Source organism: Phaenicophaeus curvirostris, chromosome 28, assembly GCF_032191515.1.
Source record: "Phaenicophaeus curvirostris isolate KB17595 chromosome 28, BPBGC_Pcur_1.0, whole genome shotgun sequence".
NCBI classification, from domain to species: domain Eukaryota; kingdom Metazoa; phylum Chordata; class Aves; order Cuculiformes; family Cuculidae; genus Phaenicophaeus; species Phaenicophaeus curvirostris.
In genome coordinates this window covers 6,465,943-6,485,648 of record NC_091419.1, presented here as the reverse complement: position 1 = coordinate 6,485,648, position 19,706 = coordinate 6,465,943, and the positions used below count along the sequence as shown (strand labels likewise).

Genomic DNA, 19,706 nt, shown 5'->3' with positions numbered 1-19,706 from the left:
CGGCGTTTTGCCTACGCGTGAGGAAAAAATTTATTCACCAAACAGTTCCCAGTATCCACCCTAAACTCCCTTGAGGCAAGTTGAGGCCGTTTGCTCTCATCTCCCATCACTTGGTCCTTGGGAGGAGAAACCAGGATGCACCTTGGCTCCAACCCTCCTTCCCCAGAGCTGCAGAGAGTGATGAGGTCTCCCCTCAGCCTCCTCTTCTCCAGACCAAGCAGCCTCAGGGCCTTCAGCCGCTCCCACAACCCCAGTTCTCCAGCCCCTTCCCACCTCTGGACATGCTCCAGCCCCTCAATGTCCTTCTCGGAGCCCAAAATGGAGCCCGGGATTCAAGAGAATCGTCCAGGGGTTGATGTTTGCTCTGGTCCCACTGGCCTCAGCGTGGCTGATCCAAGCTGTTGGCTTTGCTGGTTTCGTGTTGAGCCACTGCTGACCAGCAGCCGCAGGTCCTTCCCTGCTCCCAGGGCAGGGAACGCGGGGGCAGGAGCCGGGGCTGGCAAGCCCTGACAGGGCCGGGTGGCGGCCGTGACTCATCCCCTGCCTCCCCGGATCTGGGTCAGGGGTGCACAGAGGTTGTCGGGCCACCAGCCGCACCGACGGGATCTTTCCCGAAGGAGCTGGCCCCGGGAGGTTAACCCTTCCTCCGGTTCCTGAAATGCTTCAGCACAGTCCGGGCCTGCACGGAGGAGGGCCGCAAACACGATCAAAGGCCTGAGGCACGGCCAGGCGGAGAGCGTTGGGGTTGTTCAGCCCAGAGAAGGCTCCAAGGAGACCTTAGAGCAGCTTCCAGTGCTCCAAGGGTCTGTAAGAAAGATGGGGAAAAACATTTTAGCAGGGCCTGGAGCAATAGGATAGAAGGGAAATGGGTTTAAACTAATAGAAGTTTAGACTAGATATTGGGAAGAGATTTTTTTTATGCTGAGGGTGGGGAGGCCCAGGGTGCCCAGAGCAGGGGTGGCTGCCCCATCCCTGGAGGGGTTCAAGGCCAGGTTGGATGGGGCTTGGAGCCCCTGATCCCGTGGGAGGTGTCCCTGCCCATGGCAGGGGTGGGACTGGATGGGCTTGGAGGTCCCTTCCAACCCAACCCATCCTGTAATTTTAAGTCACTGCTGCCACCTAAAACACATCCCTTATGGGCAAGAGCGCCTGCGATCAACTGAAGGAATTCTCATTCTACACGCTGGTAGAAGAAGTAAAATTAAACTTTATTTAAAAATTCTTCTAATATAGAAAACGAGAGGAAACAAAAGGCAAAGGAACGGCCCCGGTTCCGTCTCATTCCACAAGTTCGAGTATGTACAGCTTCAGGAGGAGCGCAGGCAGAAGGTACGCGTCCTGCTACCGAGGGAGAACTACAAACACATAACGACACCGTGTACACACCTGACAAAACATTCAAAGGTTCGCTGCGGGAAACAATTAAATACGCTTGCTAGGACGAACAGTAGAAAAGCACAGACAGGGGTTACTCCATCCTCATTTCTCCGTGTTCTGTACAACCCGAACCACTGATTCGATTTCCTCCTCACCGCCACAGCAAGAGCCCTCCCAGTTACAGAAATGGGAGCGCTCGCTGCGATGTGGAGAGGGCAGCAATCCCCAAAGCAACACAGGACGTCCCCGAACCCCTCCAGCCATCACTTAGCCTGCCAGAAAGTCTGGGAAAACTGAACACAATTAAAGCAGTGAGTTAACACAGAACACGTGCGCGTCCACGCACTCCGTGTGTCCACAGGCAGCACGAGGCCTGACGTGGCGTTGGTGTTAACTTCGGCTGGTGGTGGCACAGCGAGTGCACGCAGGGGTTGCAGGGGAGGAAATTTTCATCATTTTTATCCTTATTTTGAATTCCTGGCTGCCCAATCCAGATTCCCCATATACTCAGCCCTTTTGGGTGTTCACACTGACACACAAGAGGCAAATGCTTCTTCCGACTGCAATTTCTACACACATAGAAGTTTTACACTATCTACAGACCGGGAGCAGACGCCTCGGTGCGAGTTCTTGCTACTCATTTAAAAATACCAGAGAAAAAAACTGTACAGTTCTCTAAATTACATCTTTAGAAGAATAATTTTTTTTTTTAGAAGATCATAAAACACTTCGTGTTTGTTTCTATAGAGAATTAAACGATTGGACAAGAACGATTAGAAATCTGTTGTTCAGATCAAGTTCGACAGAGCAAGCACTTAACAGAACCTTCTGTTAACTGTAAACTTCTAGTTTTCCGTTCAGCTTTACACACGCATTCGAAAATCAGGAAGAACTTCAGTTATGAGGTTCCGTGTTTTAATCTCTGCTACATACAAAAGGTACTGCAAAGCAAAAACTATTCAATAATTTAATATACAAGTGTAGTTAAAAAGCGCTGTACATTGTAACAAATGTACATTGAGTTTTAGAGATAAAAAAATCACCCATTTTTCAAATTTACATGATTTTTGAAATCCTGTGATGGAAGAGGATGCTGGAAACGGAGCAGGGGTCTGAACTCTGCGGGGCTGGGGGTGAGCGCGGCCGAGTGCTGCTCTGCAGAGCGGAGCAGCCCGGGTGAAGCTGCCCTGGCACGGACGGGGCAATCCCAGCCTGTTCCCCCTGTCGGTACCACGTTTGGGGAACGGTTCCTGTTAAACCTGAGTGCACGAGCGTCCGAAGCAGGCAGGCAGCCTTCCCCTCAAGTACTTCCTTCTCCCCGAAGAACAGACCTGCAAGGAATCCCAACTACAAAGCAGCCTGGTTCACACACAAGCTCTAACAGAAACTGCCACCGCTAATCGCTCTCTCACAACACAACCTCCAGCTCCGCAGGTCCCCGAGCAGCAGGATGAGGTCAGGAATGCAGCGACCTGAACTGGTGGACATCTTGCCTGCTGCAAAACGCTTTTCCTACCCTAATCCCAAATCACAGCTCTCTGGAGTTGGTGTTTTTTTAATATCGCCTTATAGAAGCGGCACTATTTCGGCCAGCATTTAAAGCAGTTTATTACAGTTGCCGTGGGTTTGTAATCTGTTAAATAACAGCCTCAGACTGGATGGCAAATAGAACGCTTGGGTTACCCGAATGGGACTCCAGCAGATGTTGAAGCACATCTTTTCCAGTCCTGAGTTGTCCCTCAGCTGCTGAGAAAACGGCCATCGCACTCAGGCACTTAAACCCGGCAACGAGCTCTTGCAGCTTGGTGACGCGTGGAGGGAGCCCCCAGAGAGAGACGCTGCTTCCCATGCACACTCAACAGATGACGAGTTGGTCTTTAAGGTCTCTTCTAACCCAAACCATTCTAAGATTAAAGACTGATCTCGTAGTATCCCTTCCACGCTAGAAGTTCTAAAGGTTTGAGGGGGTCAAATAGCTCCTCTAAAACTTTCTCCTCCTCCCTCACAGAAAGCAGCAATCGGACAGCCCTACACAAGTGATTTTTCTGGCAGAATCCTCTTCCCTCCCCCTTTTAAGCTGGGAGATAAATATGCCGAGCTACCAACAGAGAAAAACACCTTTATTCAGGCCCACAAACCTCACAAGCTTTATAGGGCACTACCACGGGCTGGAACGCATCCTCGCTCTAAAGCTGCTGCTGCTTCATGGAATTAACACCTCTCATACTCTTTTCTGCAGAACAAACTTGGGCCTGGTCTCTCCTGTTCTGAGGCAGCTGGAGACGCGCAGGCAAACGCAGTAAGAATTCAGAGCTGAGGAGTTCAGAAAACTGAGGCGGAACAGGAAAGCTAACATGGAAAAGTTTAGAAAGGTAAGTTTTTGCCGGGCTGTAGTTTAGTCTCTGTCCTAAGTGGCTGATCCTGGATCTGGGTTCTAACTGCCCAGCTTAACTTCAATAACTTGTAAAATCATTAAGGCACAGACGCTGCCTCCCCTTGGTGCGGCTGCAGCACAGACGCACAACTCTGGTTCCCAGCTGCTTGGCTCACAGGGACCAGACAGGAGAGCGAGAACTTCCCTCCTTCCATACAGATCCCTGCTCCAGAGCAGAGATGGAGCAAGCTGTGGTTCTGCCTCGCCTCTGTGGGACCGGAGGTCGGCACAGGGGGACAGAAGACCCTCACAGGGACAAAGCGGTGGCACAGGAACCCAGGAGGTGGATCCTGCTCCTCCTGCTCTGCTCAGCCCACCCCGAGGACCCGAACGCAGCCGGCTGCAAGCACCCTGCCCGTCAGAGCTCAGGTCTCGCCCAGCTCATCACCGCACGGCTACGAACAGCACGGGCAACGACTTGCACACAGTGAGGAGAGAGTTTAACCTCAAAAACAAAATTTAGAACTTTAGGGCACCCCACAATCAATCGCGATTTCATCCAATTATTCCCAGGAGCGGCAGGGCACAGAAAAGAGTAGAACTGGCTTCAGCCCAAACCAGAGCGCTGGCGTGCATCACACTCCAGGGTTTAAGTACTTAGAATACGAGTATTCAAAACCACGAGTCTTCTTCATTGCCTGTGTCGATTTTCACACAGTAGGTACCCAGCAACGTAAGGAACAAGCGTCCTTTGGACAAATCCGGAGCTCTCGCAAGAGGGAAGCGGATTAAACCCCGAGGGACAGACACGCTACCTGTATATTCACACACCTTACGTAAAAGCAGCTTAAAATGCCCTTCTCGCTTTGCAGGTCTATGAAATGTATGTTGTCTTTATGCACTCAGTTTCCTACAAGGCCCTCGCTAGAAGAGGAATTCGCTGCCTTTTCTTTGAAGAAAAGATTTTGCATGAATTTTTTGCTCCTTTGTTTTTTTTTTTGGCATTTTGTTTTAATTTTTACCCAGGTTGTCCCGATGGTTTTTCTGTTTCACAGGAGACTGGCCAGGCTGGTGGTGGGTCCGTTCTGCGCCTGGAACTGTACCGGCGGGGGTCCGTCTGTCCACTGCAAGGTAACAAACAGCATGAAAATCTGACAGGCCCTCTCTGGGGAAGGGAGGGCAGGGACGGTGGCGTGGCTGGAGGAAGGAGCTCGCTGCACAGACCTTCATTGCCTCAAGGCAGTTAAGGAATTCACCCTAAAAAGCTGTGTATCAGGTTTGACTTTGTTTCACACACGTGGAGCTCCCATCCCACTCTGCTTTGGAACTGCAGCCGCTCCACAAGCCGGTCAGTCCAAGCTTACCTGACACCCGTGCTGGATCCTGGATGATTCCTGCTCTCCCAAGTGAAACTCTGACCAAACAAACATGGGAACTACAGCCACAGCATTCCCAGAGCCAGGAAAGTCTCTGCTCCTTACCCATTCCATTATCAAAATATTCCTATCCTATATAGTCAAAATCTTCCCAAATGGGCACATTTAAAGTTTGTTTCTTAACCCTCTCCCCGCTTCCAATTTTTAACACAGCACTGGTTAAGCAAAAGCCAACAATGGCAAGCAAAGATGGAAAGCTGGAGCACTGGCTCACGTCTCCGTGCTAGGCCCATGGACCACGCTCCCGGATGGAGACAGACACCCAGCTGACTGAGGAATGCGCTCAGCAGAAGAAAGGAGCAGGCAAGGAGAGCAAAGCACACCTTTTGCCTCAAAAATGCTCCTAATGGCAAGATGAGGATGGCTTACCGTGATGAGGTTGTGTTCTGGAAGGCTGCACGCTTCGATGTGGTCCTGGAGGAGCTGCTGGGAGAAGTTCTGATGCATCTGCGCTGCCTCATGTGCATCGATGGCGTTTCCGCAGGCTTTGTTCAGGTCTGAAAGAGAAGAGCGTTGGGTGCTCACCAGAAAATGCCGTTTGTGCTTTATTACAACTGAGCAGGACTCGTATCTGCAGAGACTCGTATTTGATGACTGAAGGATTTGAACAGCCAATGCACCAGAGACCCATCGCTTCTGAAGGAAAACCCTTTCCAGAGCCACAGGGGCACAAGGGGAACCAGGAGCCTTCCCTTTCCCAACAGTGCTGGCACTGCACGCTGCAAGAGTTGGTGTCATTTTAGTTTTCAACTATTTCAAATAACGTTACAGTCGCTCTAAACAGAGGAATCAAACGCCTCACTGCACCAAGAGCCCTGGCACAGTTTGCATTCTGTCTCTTTGGTTTCCAGCACCATCTGGTGGGATGAGGACAGCCTCGCAGGGTGTGCGCTGCAGCTCCATGGCTCAGCAATGCCAGTTTTGGAGCTGAAGCAACGCTTTTTCTTTGCTGAGCCTTGCTTTTGGGGGAGTAGAGAACTCTGTGATCAAGAGCCCCTCGCCAGCTTTCTTGGAACCCCTTTGAGAACTGGAAGCTACTCTAATGTCTCCCTGGAAACTTCTCTTCTCCAGCCTGAACAACCCCAACTCTCCCAGCCTGGCCTCATAGCAGAGATGCTCCAGCTCTTAAGAAAAATCAAAGCAGAACGGCAACTGGTTCTCACTGCTCCCAGGCTAGCGGATACGACTGGAGGCAGCAGCAGCTGTGCACAGGGTGGTGTTTCGTCTACGCGGTACTATCAGCATGTTTTGTATATGAGCTGCCACTTGGAAATGAATAAGGAAAGTATTTCAATTGCCTGGAAGCAGTTCTGTAGCAAAGGCAACGGCAAAGCGGAAAATAAGCTTGGCCCAAAGAGCTCAATGCTGAGCGCCCTGCTTACAGTAAACATGACAATTTAATATAAATAGAAGCTGCGGGGTAAGTTCTTGGAAAAAGAGCAGAGTTCCTGCTTTATTTTGTAGCGAGAGCAAATCAATTGCAGCATTAACACTGAGGGTCTGCCAAGGAGCCAGTCAATATTTGAACAAAGCATCCTGGGGCCTGCATAAGTCAGATGTAACAATATTTTTGTATGAAGCCATGTAATAGTCTCTTATATTTATTAAAGCCCACACACAGAAGCAAAGCCTAAGTGTAACATAATCAAATGTTTACTACAATTGGAACCGCAGTCCAAGAAAAGCAGAGCAGCAGAATAGACGCTACGGGTGCGAATAGGAGCCCATTCCAAAAGGTCACCGGTTACAGCCCCAACAGGAGAAACCAGGCGGCTGCCTCACACCACTCACACAGGGATGGTGGAGCCCTGCGGGGCCTCCCAGCCTAGCAAAACACTGCTGGAGACCCTGACCACAGTGCCAGGGCTGCAGCCAAATGGGATGCCAGCAGGGCTGAGGATTGGCAGCTGGACCATCTTGCCCTTGTAGGAATATTCTGTACACCTCGTCAGTCTCTCGGCCAGTGGCAGCACCGCCCGCATCCCCACACCGTGTCCCATTAGCGGCAACGGGCTCTTCCCTGCTTCTGATGATCCCAGACCTGTTCACGACTCACCTCGCAGCAGTGCTGAGGACCACAGCTGCACAGACATATCTGGGATCTTGCTTGCGAGCTGCATGGCCGGCACCACCATGTTGTTGCTTTCCTGGTGAAAAGCAGACATCAGAACAGAACTGACATCGTCTCCTCTTCCAAACACACATAGGGATGCTAAATCTGAGACAAAAAGCCTGCCTAGATCAATTGCTGCCATGTTCCAGTTAACAAGTGGAAGTGCTAATAGGACAATGACCCAAACGCATCATATCCAAAGCTCTCTGGAATTTTGCTCTGTCTGAGGACGTGCGGTACCCGCATTGTGCAAGGTAAGAGGAGCATTTTCTGCACTCTCGGAACACTGGGAGAATTCAGGAGCTTGTACCCACAAATCCTTCCAGAACAATCCAGTTGGATGACGTTATTTGTCCTTTATTCAGCTCCTTTTTTCAAGTGATTTCAAGCATTATAGAAACAGACCCTTCTAGAACAGCCTCCAAACACTGCTATTTGTTAAAGTGCTATTAAACATGCAGATTCCAGCTACAGAATTAGCTCAGTCAATAAGATGCCCGCTGTCAGCGGGACACCAATAAAGGAGCACTCTTAAAATAAGACTGATTTCCCAAAACGTCCTGATTTCCTCCATGAAATGAGAAGTCAAATAATGACACGGTAACAACAGAGAGAGCTGGGCTTACCCTGTGATTCCCCAACACGTAGAATATGTGACCCAGGAGCACGAGAGAACACGCCGTCAGCCGATTCAAGTCTTCAGCATTTGACATTTTCAGCGTCTCTCGCAAAAATCGCCTACAAAACAGAGCAGAAATAGTGTTTTAAATTACTTCACTTCCAATAGAAACAGCATTGAGAACTGAATTAATGCAGCTGGCAAATATTGGCACTCGGGAATCAACCTGTGCTGCAGGTGACCTTAAACAAAGGGCGTGATTCCCAAACCTCACTTCTCGTTTAGCAAAAATGGCTATAAACAGAGGTTTCTCCTTCAAAAAGCTTTGGTTTCAGATGCATACATACAATTACCATCAGCATTCACAACCAGAGAGATCTAAACCAAACAGCTTCATTGTATTTTACCCCCCAGGAAAACAGAAGGTTGGCTAAATCCACAGGGAAAAGCAGCTGGCAGGTTTGAAAGCAAGGCCTCAGGGTTTCCATTTTTATCTTAAAAAGCTCGATTTAGTTTCCTCCCTCCAACACTTCCACACGTGCTGATTCCTACTCACTTTGCCTCATTGTATCTTCCTTGAAAGAAGGAGAAGAGCCCTCGGATGTAGAAAGCCGCCGCTCGAAGACAGTGGGAGCTACGGGAAAAGCAACGCATGGAAATCTGGGCACTGGGCAGTGACTGAGTGCATTCCAGATTTCCACGAATCTGCCCAATAATCAACTCCCCCGACAAATCATTACAATTAATGCGCAGTCAGAACTTGTGCCTCAAAGAGACACTGATTATTTTTTTCTCTTTTAAAGCAAGCCCTCTACAAACCCAGCATTACCAACGCAACACTGGCACATAGATAGTTTCTGGAATTCTCACCTGACAGGAAAATTATGGTCTGGATTTATCCTTTCCAATAAGCTGTAAAGCTAAAACGAGGGAAGGAAAGAAAGATAATCAGTGATTCTCACATATACGGAATTATAGTACCAACAGCAAGTGCACATCACATCAAAACAGTCCCAGTCACCACAAACACACTCCAGTCCCACTGTACTGGTGAGATCATAGAACAAACATCCAGCACTAGGAGCTTTCGTGCCCATTTGATCCTAAAAAATCAAGTTTCATACTAAATACGCTTTCTCAGACCACACCAAAGTTTCTACACAGTGATAGTATTTCCCAGAAAACTTTGACCTGTCGCATCTGAGCTGTTCCAGACCTAAACAAATGCTGTATTGGATTTGCTATTTAATTAGCACCAGAACTGGGCAAAACCAGTCAACTTTATTATTATTTTTGCTCCCTAAGCTTGTATGGTCCCTAAGCAGAGGGACCATACAAGGCACTAAAGAAATGTGTGCAGCTGAATTTCACTGTGTTCACAGTGCTCCAGGCATCCAGCTGAAGCAAAATTAACACATGCACACACACCCCCACCCCCCAATTCCTGGCCGTCTGGTTAAACCACGGAAGGTTTTATGCAACACAATAACCTCCCTAAATAGACAGAAAGTGAAGCAAACAGGTTGAGTGAAACAAGATGATAGAGTTAACCACACCCTCCAGCCCTTCCTGTGCCGTAGAGAATTCTGTATGCAACCCAGACCCCTCTGCTTCGATCCTAAACGAGAGCTGCTCTGGTTCGTTAGCATTAACGGATACTATAAATGGAAGAGCTGCTTTGCAAAAACGCTCAGAATGAAGCATCACCCAAGCACCACAGCAGTTTTTTGCTCCAAGAAAGCTCTGCCTGGTTAGAACACCAGCCAGAAAGCAGCTTACCTCCTGATGCCGGTTGCCTTCCCTGATGTAGACGCTGGCTAAGTTGGTTACAATAAATGCCCACAGTTCTTGATGCGTCGTGAGCTAGAACAAACCAGAAACCAACACCACAGTCAAACCTCTACCACAGAATTTGCTCAATCCATATAAATCACATATTTGGTGTCCGCTGTTACACTGTTAATTGGGCTCAGCACTGAAAAAAAATGAACTAACAGAGATTATCTTTAGATTTCCCTTCCAACAACCCACACAACAAACGCAGCCAGCCCCTTTCCAGATCCAACAGCCACAGGAAACAGGTTGGGAACAACATCTTACCCTCAGTGCTGTTGTAAACTGTGCTTCTGCGTTGTCCATGCAGTTCACAGAAATGCAGTAAAGCCCCTGTAGAGGACACGATACTTCTAAGAGAACACACAATACAATTATAGCAAAGTAACCAGCAAGTCTTAGTTTTACTTAGCTCTGGAAAAAAAAAGCAATTTCTACCTAAAGTCCTTCAAAATCACAGAATCACAGGATGGGTTGGAAAGGACCTCAAAGCCCACCCAGTTCCAACCCCCGTGCCATGGGCAGGGACACCTCCCACTGGATCAGGGGCTCCAAGCCCCATCCAGCCTGGCCTTGAACCCCTCCAGGGATGGGGCAGCCACCCCTGCCTGGGCCAGGGCCTCCCCATCCTCACAAGAAAACATTTCTTCCCAAGATCTCATCTCAATCTCCTCTCTTTCAGCGGAACACTGTTCCCCCTCATCCTATCCTTGTACTCCCTGATCAAGAGCCCCTCCCCAGCATTCCTGGAGCCCCTTTCAGCGCTGGAAAAGAAAATCCTCGACTTCTCACAACACTTGAACAGCAATGCTTACTTAATTTTCCCCCTTGCACAGTTCCCACACGGTGCTGTCTCAAACACACACAGAGTAACTCTTATGCATTTACCTCACATAAGAAGTATCACGCTACTCATTGCCCATTTTAAAAAGGGATTTAGCTCTTTTGAGAGACTTAAACAGCACTGGGTGCAAGTCCTGATGGCAATCGGTAATGCAGCCCCCATTAGGTGGTATGAGGTTAGCTGCCTGCTTCATTGCATTCCCATCTGATACCAACACCTATTCAGTATGAGCCTTAGGAGGGGTCTTTAAACGTTCCCCGTGAATCGCAGACACTTACTAACAGCGTGTGCAGCTGGGCGGCATGGTTGGAAAACAGCCTGGGAGACTGCTGGCAGAGCTGACAGACTTGGGAGATCTGTTAGGAAAAAAACAGGGGGGTTGGATACTTTTCCTTCATTTCACGTTGCGCTCTAAATCCATCTGCTTGCATCACATGTGTCATTCAGTTCGTTTCAGTGACAGGTTCAAGGATCCCAAGCCACGTCCCTAGGTAAAAGCAGAGGTCAGGCTTGTCTCAAGCCAAGGCACACACAGCCTGCTCTGCACACACTCCTCCCACGCGCAGAGCGGGCTGGATTGATTTGCTTTGCAGCAGCTCCACCATATGGTGGCACCACCTGCAAACGCAGTCGTGGATCCCTGCCACGCTCAAAGCCGGAGCTGGCATTCAACAGAGAAATTGGAATCAAAACCTTCCACAGGGCGTGTGCTTGGGGTGAGCTTTATAAGCCAGAACTAGTGAATATTGCTTTAGTAGGCTGAGCAACCCCTCAGTCCCGCATGCGTCCGTGAGAAGGCCGACAGCGGCGGCTGAGTCGACACAGCCACGTGCCTTATAAATAAGGGATGAGTAAAGGGGATTTAGAGATGATCAGGAGAATGGAAAAACAGCCCAGTTCTTTCCAGCATTGAATAACTCTGCCCCTCAATTCCTTCTTCCCAAACTATGGGAGAGCAGGAAAGGACAGAAAGGCAGGGAACCCTAAACACTAAGAAATACTTGGAATATTAAGAGGAAGAGTTAAAAGTCATCTCAGTCATAAATTTGAGGGAAAGGGAAGAGACCCCAGTACCAAACTGCAAGGCAGAATCAGGAAGCATCAGTTTTAGCCACCAATCATTGTCGACTCCATAAGCAACTCCAAAGCATTACAAGGAAGCTAATTCCATGGCTTCAGAGTTGCAGTATCCGGAGCACCATCAGGCCTGACTATATCCATTAGTCCCAGCACTGCTGGGATCCCCATCTCAGCCACAAGACCAAAATTCCCATATTTTAGAAGTTTTCCCTGCATACGCCCACAACCAGGTAAATGGTGAAGCCCCATTTTTACCTCCTGCAGCGCTGTGGCTTTGTGTCCCGTGACGAGCCGACACATGATTATGTGTTCCAACAAAATGACTTGGAAAGATGACAGGATAGGACTGCAGTCCAACACTGAAGAGGGGAAAAAGTGACTGAGAAAGTGAAGTTAAGACAATAACACCCTAACCACACAGACTCCCTGCACCTCACCAGCTTCCTCAACTGCAGGGAGGTCAGCAAGACTTCCATTCCAAGATTCCTTTGTGGAAATCTAGAGAGTGAGGTCTTTGGCTGGACCACTCAGTGTCAGAGGAGCCAGCGCACTGTGTAGCTCCTTCTCCATGTGCCTCAGCAAATAGGGCACAGGGTTAAAACAAACTGCTCCTCAACCCCCTACAAAACCCACCACGCCTGAACTGCCCAGAGCGGGAGTCTGAGCATCAGTTAAGGAAAAACTCCCTAGGAAGACACACTCAATTTAGAGGACAAAAAGCTTGGATAACCAAATACATGGATAATCAGTAAGGCAACATGAAAACGTGCGTATTTACTCAGTTTACTGAGTTACAACAAAAGCCCCCGAACTTGATTTCTGTACTCAAGTACCCATCCCGTTGTCAAACAGAGCAATGCAGCAGAAAGCTTGCTGGGGCAGCCTGCTGCCAGTCTAAATACAGCTGCTGTGGGTTTGTTTTAATTCGTATTAGCAACAAATACCAGAACCTTGCAGCATGAGTTAAATTATAACCCTTCTCCTTACTTTTTAGCTTTTCTAGCTGCATGAGTGCTTTGTCTGTGTACTTCTGGGCCTTCTCCAGGTATCCGGCCTGCATGGAATGCATCACTGTCACCTGCCAGGAAACACAGGCAAGGTCACAAAAAGTTATCTTTGTAAAGAAGAAAGGTCTGAGAGTTCCCACAAGTCCTCAGTTCCTGGCTTCTTACAATAGTTGTTAGCATCATTCAGGAATATAATCACACTCAAGAAGTGGGGCAACAAGTTTCAGAAATTTGAAGTCAAGATTGCTGCTCTGTTGGTAAAAATAAAGCCAACGTGGCTCTACTTTGTATGAGTTAATGTGATCCCATTTGGCTTGGATACCAATAAAGTTAAGATTCCAGTTTCCAGACTCCTTGCAGAGTCTCCTCAAACACCAACTTCACTGCAAGCACCAGGCTCGCAGATGTTGCGGCAGAATCAAACTGCCAGCGTAACGCAGAGCAGCATATGGGCAGCAGAATCCATGGCTGCTGGCTCCCAGCTATTTCCAACCAACTCCTTGTTAATTAACAATATACGTTAAGTAAAAAAGTTCTTCTCACCAAGTAGACGAGCACGCACATGTGTTCCTTGGGCAGCCAGTGAAAGAGATCGGCAGGGTTGCTGGGCAGAATCTCATCGTCGTGCAGCGTGGAGATGGTCTGGATGCACTGCTGGAGCTGTTTTAGGCACGGCTTCACGCTTTTCACCTGCGGGAGAGGATTCGCGACCTTAATCATGGTCAAACTCCCTGAAATGAGGTTGTAGCAAGGTGGCTGCTGGTCTCTTCTCCCAAGTGATAGGGGATAGGACGAGAGGAAATGGACTCAAGTCGCGACAGGGGAGGTTTAGATCGGATATTAGGAAAAATTCCTTCACAGAAAGGATTCTCAGGCACTGGCAGAGGCTGCCAAGGGAGGTGGTTGAGTGATCATCCCTGGAGGGATTTAAAAGATGTGTGGACAAGGTGCTCAGGAATGTGGTTCTGTAGTGGACAGGTACGGTTGGATTTGATCTCAAGGGTCTCTTCCAACCAAACAATTCTATGATTCACTTATCTGGGAAAATCAGTTCATGCATAAATCACAACATTAGCATGACTGGACAGTGACCACTTCAGGCCGGACCAGGATTAACAAGAACCACCCCTTCACATCTGCATAAACAACTGACAGACACTCAAAACGTTTTCCAAAACGATACACAATGCCTGTTATCTCCACCAATGTGATAAAGACGCAGAGCGGGTGCCACGGTTATAAGAGTATCACAGTAAATCTTTCCTTGAGGAAGAAGTGGTAATTTCTTCACTCCTTATTTCATTCGTGATTAAAATCTATAGCAATTAAGTTCCATCAACAAAAAGCACAACACAACAAAACAAAATTCCTCAAAAGGCGTAATAATCAGTGACTTTTGAGGCAGCAGGCTCTTCCCCAGCTCTCACCATGTAGGACTGTGAGCCGTGCAGCTCGCACGTACCTGCCCAGCATCCAGGTAATGCGTGACCTGCAGCACCAAGAAGAACACGCGTAACGACTCTTTCTGGATGGGGTTTCCCTGCCAGTTCTCAACTATCTGTCCGCAAAGAGTGAGGAGCGGGTGCACCTCCTGAAGCTTCCGTTCCATCAGGAGGAGCTACGATTGTAAACAGAAACATGTTATGTTTGTGCTAAACAGCTTAAAAACTCAGAAGCACAGCAAAGCCCCAGATATCGTGATCTACTCTTTATACCACAGAAATTAATAAAGGAGAAAAAAAGCCAAACCTATTTACAAGAGTTTCACGAGAATCCTGTCGACTTAGGGTATGTTTTCATACCATGCTTTCATGAATAAAACAATAAATCAAACACAGCTAAACGTGCAAAGAGCCTTAAAACACAACTTATGTTCAGGCAGGTTACAGTCTATTGCTCCGTAACTCGCATTACACTGATTAAACAAGGAAACGAGCTCATTCAACTCACCATCCCCTTGCTCAGCAGAAACAGCGCTCTGAAACGAAACAAAATGATGCTGTGCTCAGAACAGTTACCCAAGCCACAGCTGTACATTAAAACCCTGAAAAACAAGCATCTGCCGTTCTCCCCCTCAAAGATGACAAACAGTATCAAGAAAGCATATTGAAAAGCAAGATGGAACAGCCCAGGAATCAAAATCCCAGCCTCCCCTGCTTGGGTCTAAGCTTTGGACAGTTCTGGTTCCACAGTTTAAGGCCAACCCTGGCCACTGGGAAAACCTGCTGATAGAAACAACAAATTCATTTTGAAAAAAAGACTCTCCAGAGTCTTAGCAGACATTATTTGGTTTAACAGGAAAAAAAAGAACTGTTAATGCAATGTCAGACAATACTCAAACACAGGTTTGCCTGTAAAACCCAAGTAGCAATCATATTTCTGAATAAAACTAGAATCTCTCTGAAGAAAATATAGAGGAAACCCAGAAAACCAAAGAAAAATAGTTAGGGACCCACCTTGTATACTCAGATCCCACCACCCGAGCGTATTCTGCTCCAACTCCAAGAAGGTCACAGGCAGAAACCAAGTCTTTTTCAAGCGTGTGTAGTTGCTGAAATTAAGAAAGAGAGGCCATAAGAGATCAGTGTGTTCTTAGTGAACCTAACTGGTAATTTTTGGAAATGTAATCACTCTTGTGCTGTGTGACAGGTGCTTGCTAACGAATCATCTCATTTTAGACTCATTTTGCAGGAACATCTGGCATTCTCAAAAAAAAAAAAAAGGCGCAAAAGAGCTGTAACATTTTAAAGAAAATCATAGAATCACAGAATCATGGAATAGGTTGGAAGCGACCTCAAAGAGCACCGCAGTTCCACTCCCCTGCCATGGGCAGGGACTCCTCCCACTGGAGCAGGGGCTCAAAGCCCCATCCAACCCGGTCCACAGCCCAGTTCCACACCACGTAAAGCTGTTGTCTTCAAGATCACATGCAGATCGGCTCCCAACAGCTCCAATATAACCATGGACTGTTACACTGGAGTAACTAACAATGGAGTGTGTTCTCCAGCCAGAAGAAGAGAGATCTCCAAGGGATGTGCTTGCGGTGACAGGGAGAGAAGGAGGCAGTCCGCAGAGCCCCTCTCACCCCCTCCTGCCTGCCAATCTCTGTACCTTTTCCAAACTCAGGGAGAAACACACACAGAGCTGTAGGACAGGAACCAAGGAAATAAGAGACACAGGCCTCTGAGACCAAGGAAAAGCCAAAGAGAAAATACCACATGGGAGATAAATCAGCACAGACTAGCAGGAAGGAGCCTGTTCAGAGGGAAACACTAAGAAAAACGCTTAAGCTTCCAGTGAGTACTTAGGCATTAACTCATTGCAAAGTAAACATTTGTCCTTTAATCGATAGGAAAGTCAGGTTCTCCACAATTCACAGTTCCTAAACTACACAAAGGAGCTTGGCAATTCCTTTTAAAAGAAGTTGCTCTGCTTGTTTAAGCTCATAGTAAGAGGAAAAGACAAGAACCACTGCCTATTAACACAGTCTTCAAAGATAAAATTGCTTCCTAACCAGCTCTCTCTGCAAAGTAAGAGCAATTAACTCCCTCGGTGCTCAGGTTAAACACCTCCAGGCTCTTTGGGAGCAGAGAACAAGCATAACTTGGGAAAATTAGGGGAGCTCTTCAGCAATAACCTGTTCCCCCCACTGCTGTTAACCTCGTGGATAGGCTCCCTGGCCTAAAGCACTCAGGAAGATCAGCACTATAGGAGCAGTTAGGCAACTGAAGTAAAGGTCGTAACAAGCATTAAATGCTTCCAACTCAACGTCCACCAGCTTATTCCTAGGAGCAAAGACAGCCTGGCCTATGCAGCTGAAGGCACGCTCGTAGTGTACTCCAGAACAGGGAGAGTAACTGCTTGGAATCCTTTGCCCCAGATGCTCTTCCCACCCCGGTTCTGCTCAGTGTGTTTATTAGACTAAAAATAATCAAACACTTCAGGCTGGCAGGCTCCCACCCCAGCAAGCTTTATGAGAACACTTGCCGTCACTGCTAGCAACAAGGTACGTTTTATTTTGTTCTGCCTCTGCAGTCATGTGTTTCTAGAGCCCCCAGAATGATCCTTGCTACTTTCTTCCCTAAAAAATGGGCCTTGATCCAATCTATAGTCTACCAATGTATCATTACAACGTGAACTTCCCTTTGTTTGTCTCTCCATCAACAGCAATGATCACTGGGAGGGAGGAAAAGCTCTTTTTAAGAGGACTACAGACCTTTTCTAGCCATTTTTCCACTCACAGAGCTGCAGCATAACATGCTTATCCATATAAATCACTTACTGCGAGCTGAAAAAGCAATCGACAGTGCCAGTATGGAGTCTGCTGTGAGATCTGAATGGCTTTGCGTAACAGAGGTTTTGCTGTATCCACAGAATTCTGAAACAGAAAAATGCATCCCAGTTAATGTAAAAAACAGGCAACCAGGAACACCAGCACTAACAACATGGAAAGTGATTGTATTCTGTGATGATCCCCCACTGAAGTGTCACACTGCAGCTGAACTCTGAAACATCACACATCCTGTTACTAAGAACAATAATGTCATTCCACAACCAAACGAACACAGTCCTGCAGCTCCAGGACACTGATAATTTTCAAAGCACTCACCTCCTGGCAATACAGCTCAGACAGAAGGCTGGCGGCCTCGAACTTAACGTCTTCAAACTGGGGAATCTGCAGCACCAGTGTTAAGTGAATAGGAAACACTAGCTGGAACACAGCAACAAGCCAACATCCAACAACCCTTTACAGAACATGCTAGGAAAGCGACACACAACCACTGAAGCAGATTAAAAATCACAGAATGCTTTGGGTTGGAAGGGACCTCAGGCCATACAGTCCCACCCCCTGCCATAGGCAGGGATGCCTCCTGCAGGATCAGGTTGCCCCAAGCCCCATCCAACCTGGCCTTGAACCCCTCCAGGGATGGGGCAGCCACCACTGCTCTGGGCAACCTGAGCAGGGCCCCCCCCAGCCTCATAGTGAAGAACTTCTTCGTAATGTCTAATCCAGACCTTCCCCCTTCCAATTTAAAGCCATTCCTCCTCATCGTATCACTCCATACCCCTGTAAAAAGGTCCTCTCCAGCTTTCCTGAAGCCCTTTTCAGTACTGGAAGCTGCCCTAAGGTCTCCATAGGGCCTCCTTTCTCCAGGCCAAATCTTCCCCCCTTCCAATTTAAAGGGCTCCCTCCAGGCTCTCTCCAGAGAGATGTTTTCTCATCGGAACGGGAGCAAGGTGGCCGGGAAAAGGATACCTGCTGGGATATCAGCCACTGCAAGAGAAGACAGCGGGTTAGCCTTCACCCCTCACTGCTACAGCCCCCCCAGTCGCCCTCCCCCGGCGCTCACCGCCTTCTCCAGGTGCCCGCGGGCCTGGTCGCCGTTGCGGGTGTGGTGGTAGAGGACGGAGCCGAGCTGGAGGTGCGTGCGGGCCTCCATGCGGGCCGGGGGCTTGCGGGGCAGCACGGCCTGCAGGCAGTGCACGCAGAGCCGCACCTTGGGCGGGCTGGACGTGCGGAAATGCTCGGCCAGGCCCAGCAGAGCCAGGTACCACGACTCCCCCCCGCCAGCGGGGCCGCCCGACCCCGACCCCGCAGCGGGCCCCGCGCCGCCCCCTCCTCCTCCTCCTCCACCGCCGCCACTACCACCTCCACCTCCTGCACCGCCGCCTCCTCCTCCTCCGCTGCTACCAGCCCCGCTGCTACCGGCGCCACTACCACCAGCGCTGCCGCCTCCCCCCTGCTCCCCGGAGCCCGCCGCCCCGCCGGCCGCCGGCTGCGGCTGCTGCTGAGGCGGCGGTTGCTGCTGAGGGGCCGCGCCGCCCGCCGCGCCCGCCGCCACCGCCGCCATCTCAGGGGCCGCCGCGACAACACGGGCGGGGCGGCGCGCGGGGCACCACGGGAAATGGAGTCCGCGCCACAGAGGCGGCCCGCGGAAGGGGAGGGGCGAGGAGGGGGGGCGCGCGCGGCGCAAAGCATCATGGGAGTTGTAGTCTCGTAGAATGGGCTGGAAGGGACCCCAAAACCCATCCAGTCCCACCCCTGCCATGGGCTGGGACACCTTCCACTGAATCAGAGGCTCCGAGCCCCATCCAACCTGGCCCTGGACACCTCTGCAGGGATGGGTCAGCCACCACTGCTCTGGGCAACCTGGGCCAGGGCCTCCCCACCCTCATCGTGGAGAATTTTTCCCCAATGTCTACTCTAAATCTTCCCCCTTCCGATTTAAAGCCATTCCCCCTCATCCTATCACTCCAGACCCTTGTAAAAAGCCCCTCCCCAGCTTTCCTGGAGCCCCTTTCAGTGCTAGAAGCTGCTCTAAGGTCTCCCCAGAGCCTTCTGTTAGAATCATAGAATCACTAGGTTGGAAAAGACCTCTTGGATCATTGAGTCCAACCATTCCTATCTGCTACTAAACCATGTCCTTGAGTACCTCACCTACCTGTCTCTTAAACACCTCCAGGGGTGGTCACTCAACTACCTCCCTGGGCAGCCTGTTCCAGTGCCAAATGACCCGTTCCATGAAAAATTTTTTTTCTGATGTTAAGCCTGAACCTCCCCTGGTGGAGCTTGAGGCCATTCCCTCTCGTCCTGTCCCCTGTCCCTTGGGAGAAGAGCCCAGCTCCCTCCTCTCCACAACCTCTTTTCAGGGAGTTGGAGAGAGCAATGAGGTCTCCCCTCAGCCTCCTCTTCTCCAGGATAAACACCCCCAACTCTCTCAGCCTGTCCTCACGGGAGAAGCCATCCTACAGCAGTCAAGTCATTGGGTTTAATATCCAGTAAAGCATGAGCAGGGCCTCTGGAGCATCCATTGTGTCCTTCTGACCCTCACCAGGAGCTGCCCAACCCTCCTTGGGGTTTACAAAGCCACCCTCACACGAGTTCTAAAGCTGAGCCTTCTCTACTTTATTACTACTATTAGTATTATTGCTTTCCGACAACTAATAACAACATTATTATGAACATCACAAGAGTGGAATCTCTTTGCTAATTTGAAGCTTTGAAACCAGGTCTCTGTTTGA

The 19,706-nt window shown here is 49.2% G+C and overlaps 1 protein-coding gene across 1 annotated transcript; it reads right to left on the bottom strand.

The window, feature by feature from the left end:
* Positions 1 to 1,187: 1,187 nt before the first annotated feature.
* On the bottom strand, positions 1,188 to 18,535 carry MAU2 (MAU2 sister chromatid cohesion factor). Its single transcript, XM_069877768.1, has 19 exons — positions 18,035 to 18,535; positions 17,941 to 17,958; positions 17,293 to 17,358; positions 16,966 to 17,061; positions 15,140 to 15,234; positions 14,634 to 14,661; positions 14,146 to 14,301; positions 13,227 to 13,373; positions 12,664 to 12,754; positions 11,932 to 12,035; positions 10,875 to 10,952; positions 10,020 to 10,085; positions 9,699 to 9,782; positions 8,790 to 8,839; positions 8,476 to 8,553; positions 7,927 to 8,038; positions 7,244 to 7,334; positions 5,557 to 5,684; positions 1,188 to 4,875 (listed from the first exon to the last, which is right to left on the bottom strand). Exons 1-19 carry the CDS (start codon positions 18,533 to 18,535, stop codon positions 4,801 to 4,803), a joined length of 2,064 nt encoding a protein of 687 aa, XP_069733869.1. The 3' UTR covers positions 1,188 to 4,800.
* Between the last annotated feature and the right edge of the window lie 1,171 nt (positions 18,536 to 19,706).

Excerpts from the sequence above, each read along its gene's own strand:
- MAU2 (XM_069877768.1), bottom strand. The coding sequence starts at position 18,535 with ATGGCGGCGGTGGCGGCGGGCGCGGCGGGCGGCGCGGCCCCTCAGCAG. Across the intron at positions 12,036-12,663 it reads GCAGCTAGAAAAGCTAAAAA|TGTTGGACTGCAGTCCTATC; the intron begins GTAAGGAGAAGG and ends TCCCCTCTTCAG. Across the intron at positions 4,876-5,556 it reads CAGAACACAACCTCATCACG|TGGACAGACGGACCCCCGCC; the intron begins GTAAGCCATCCT and ends GTTACCTTGCAG.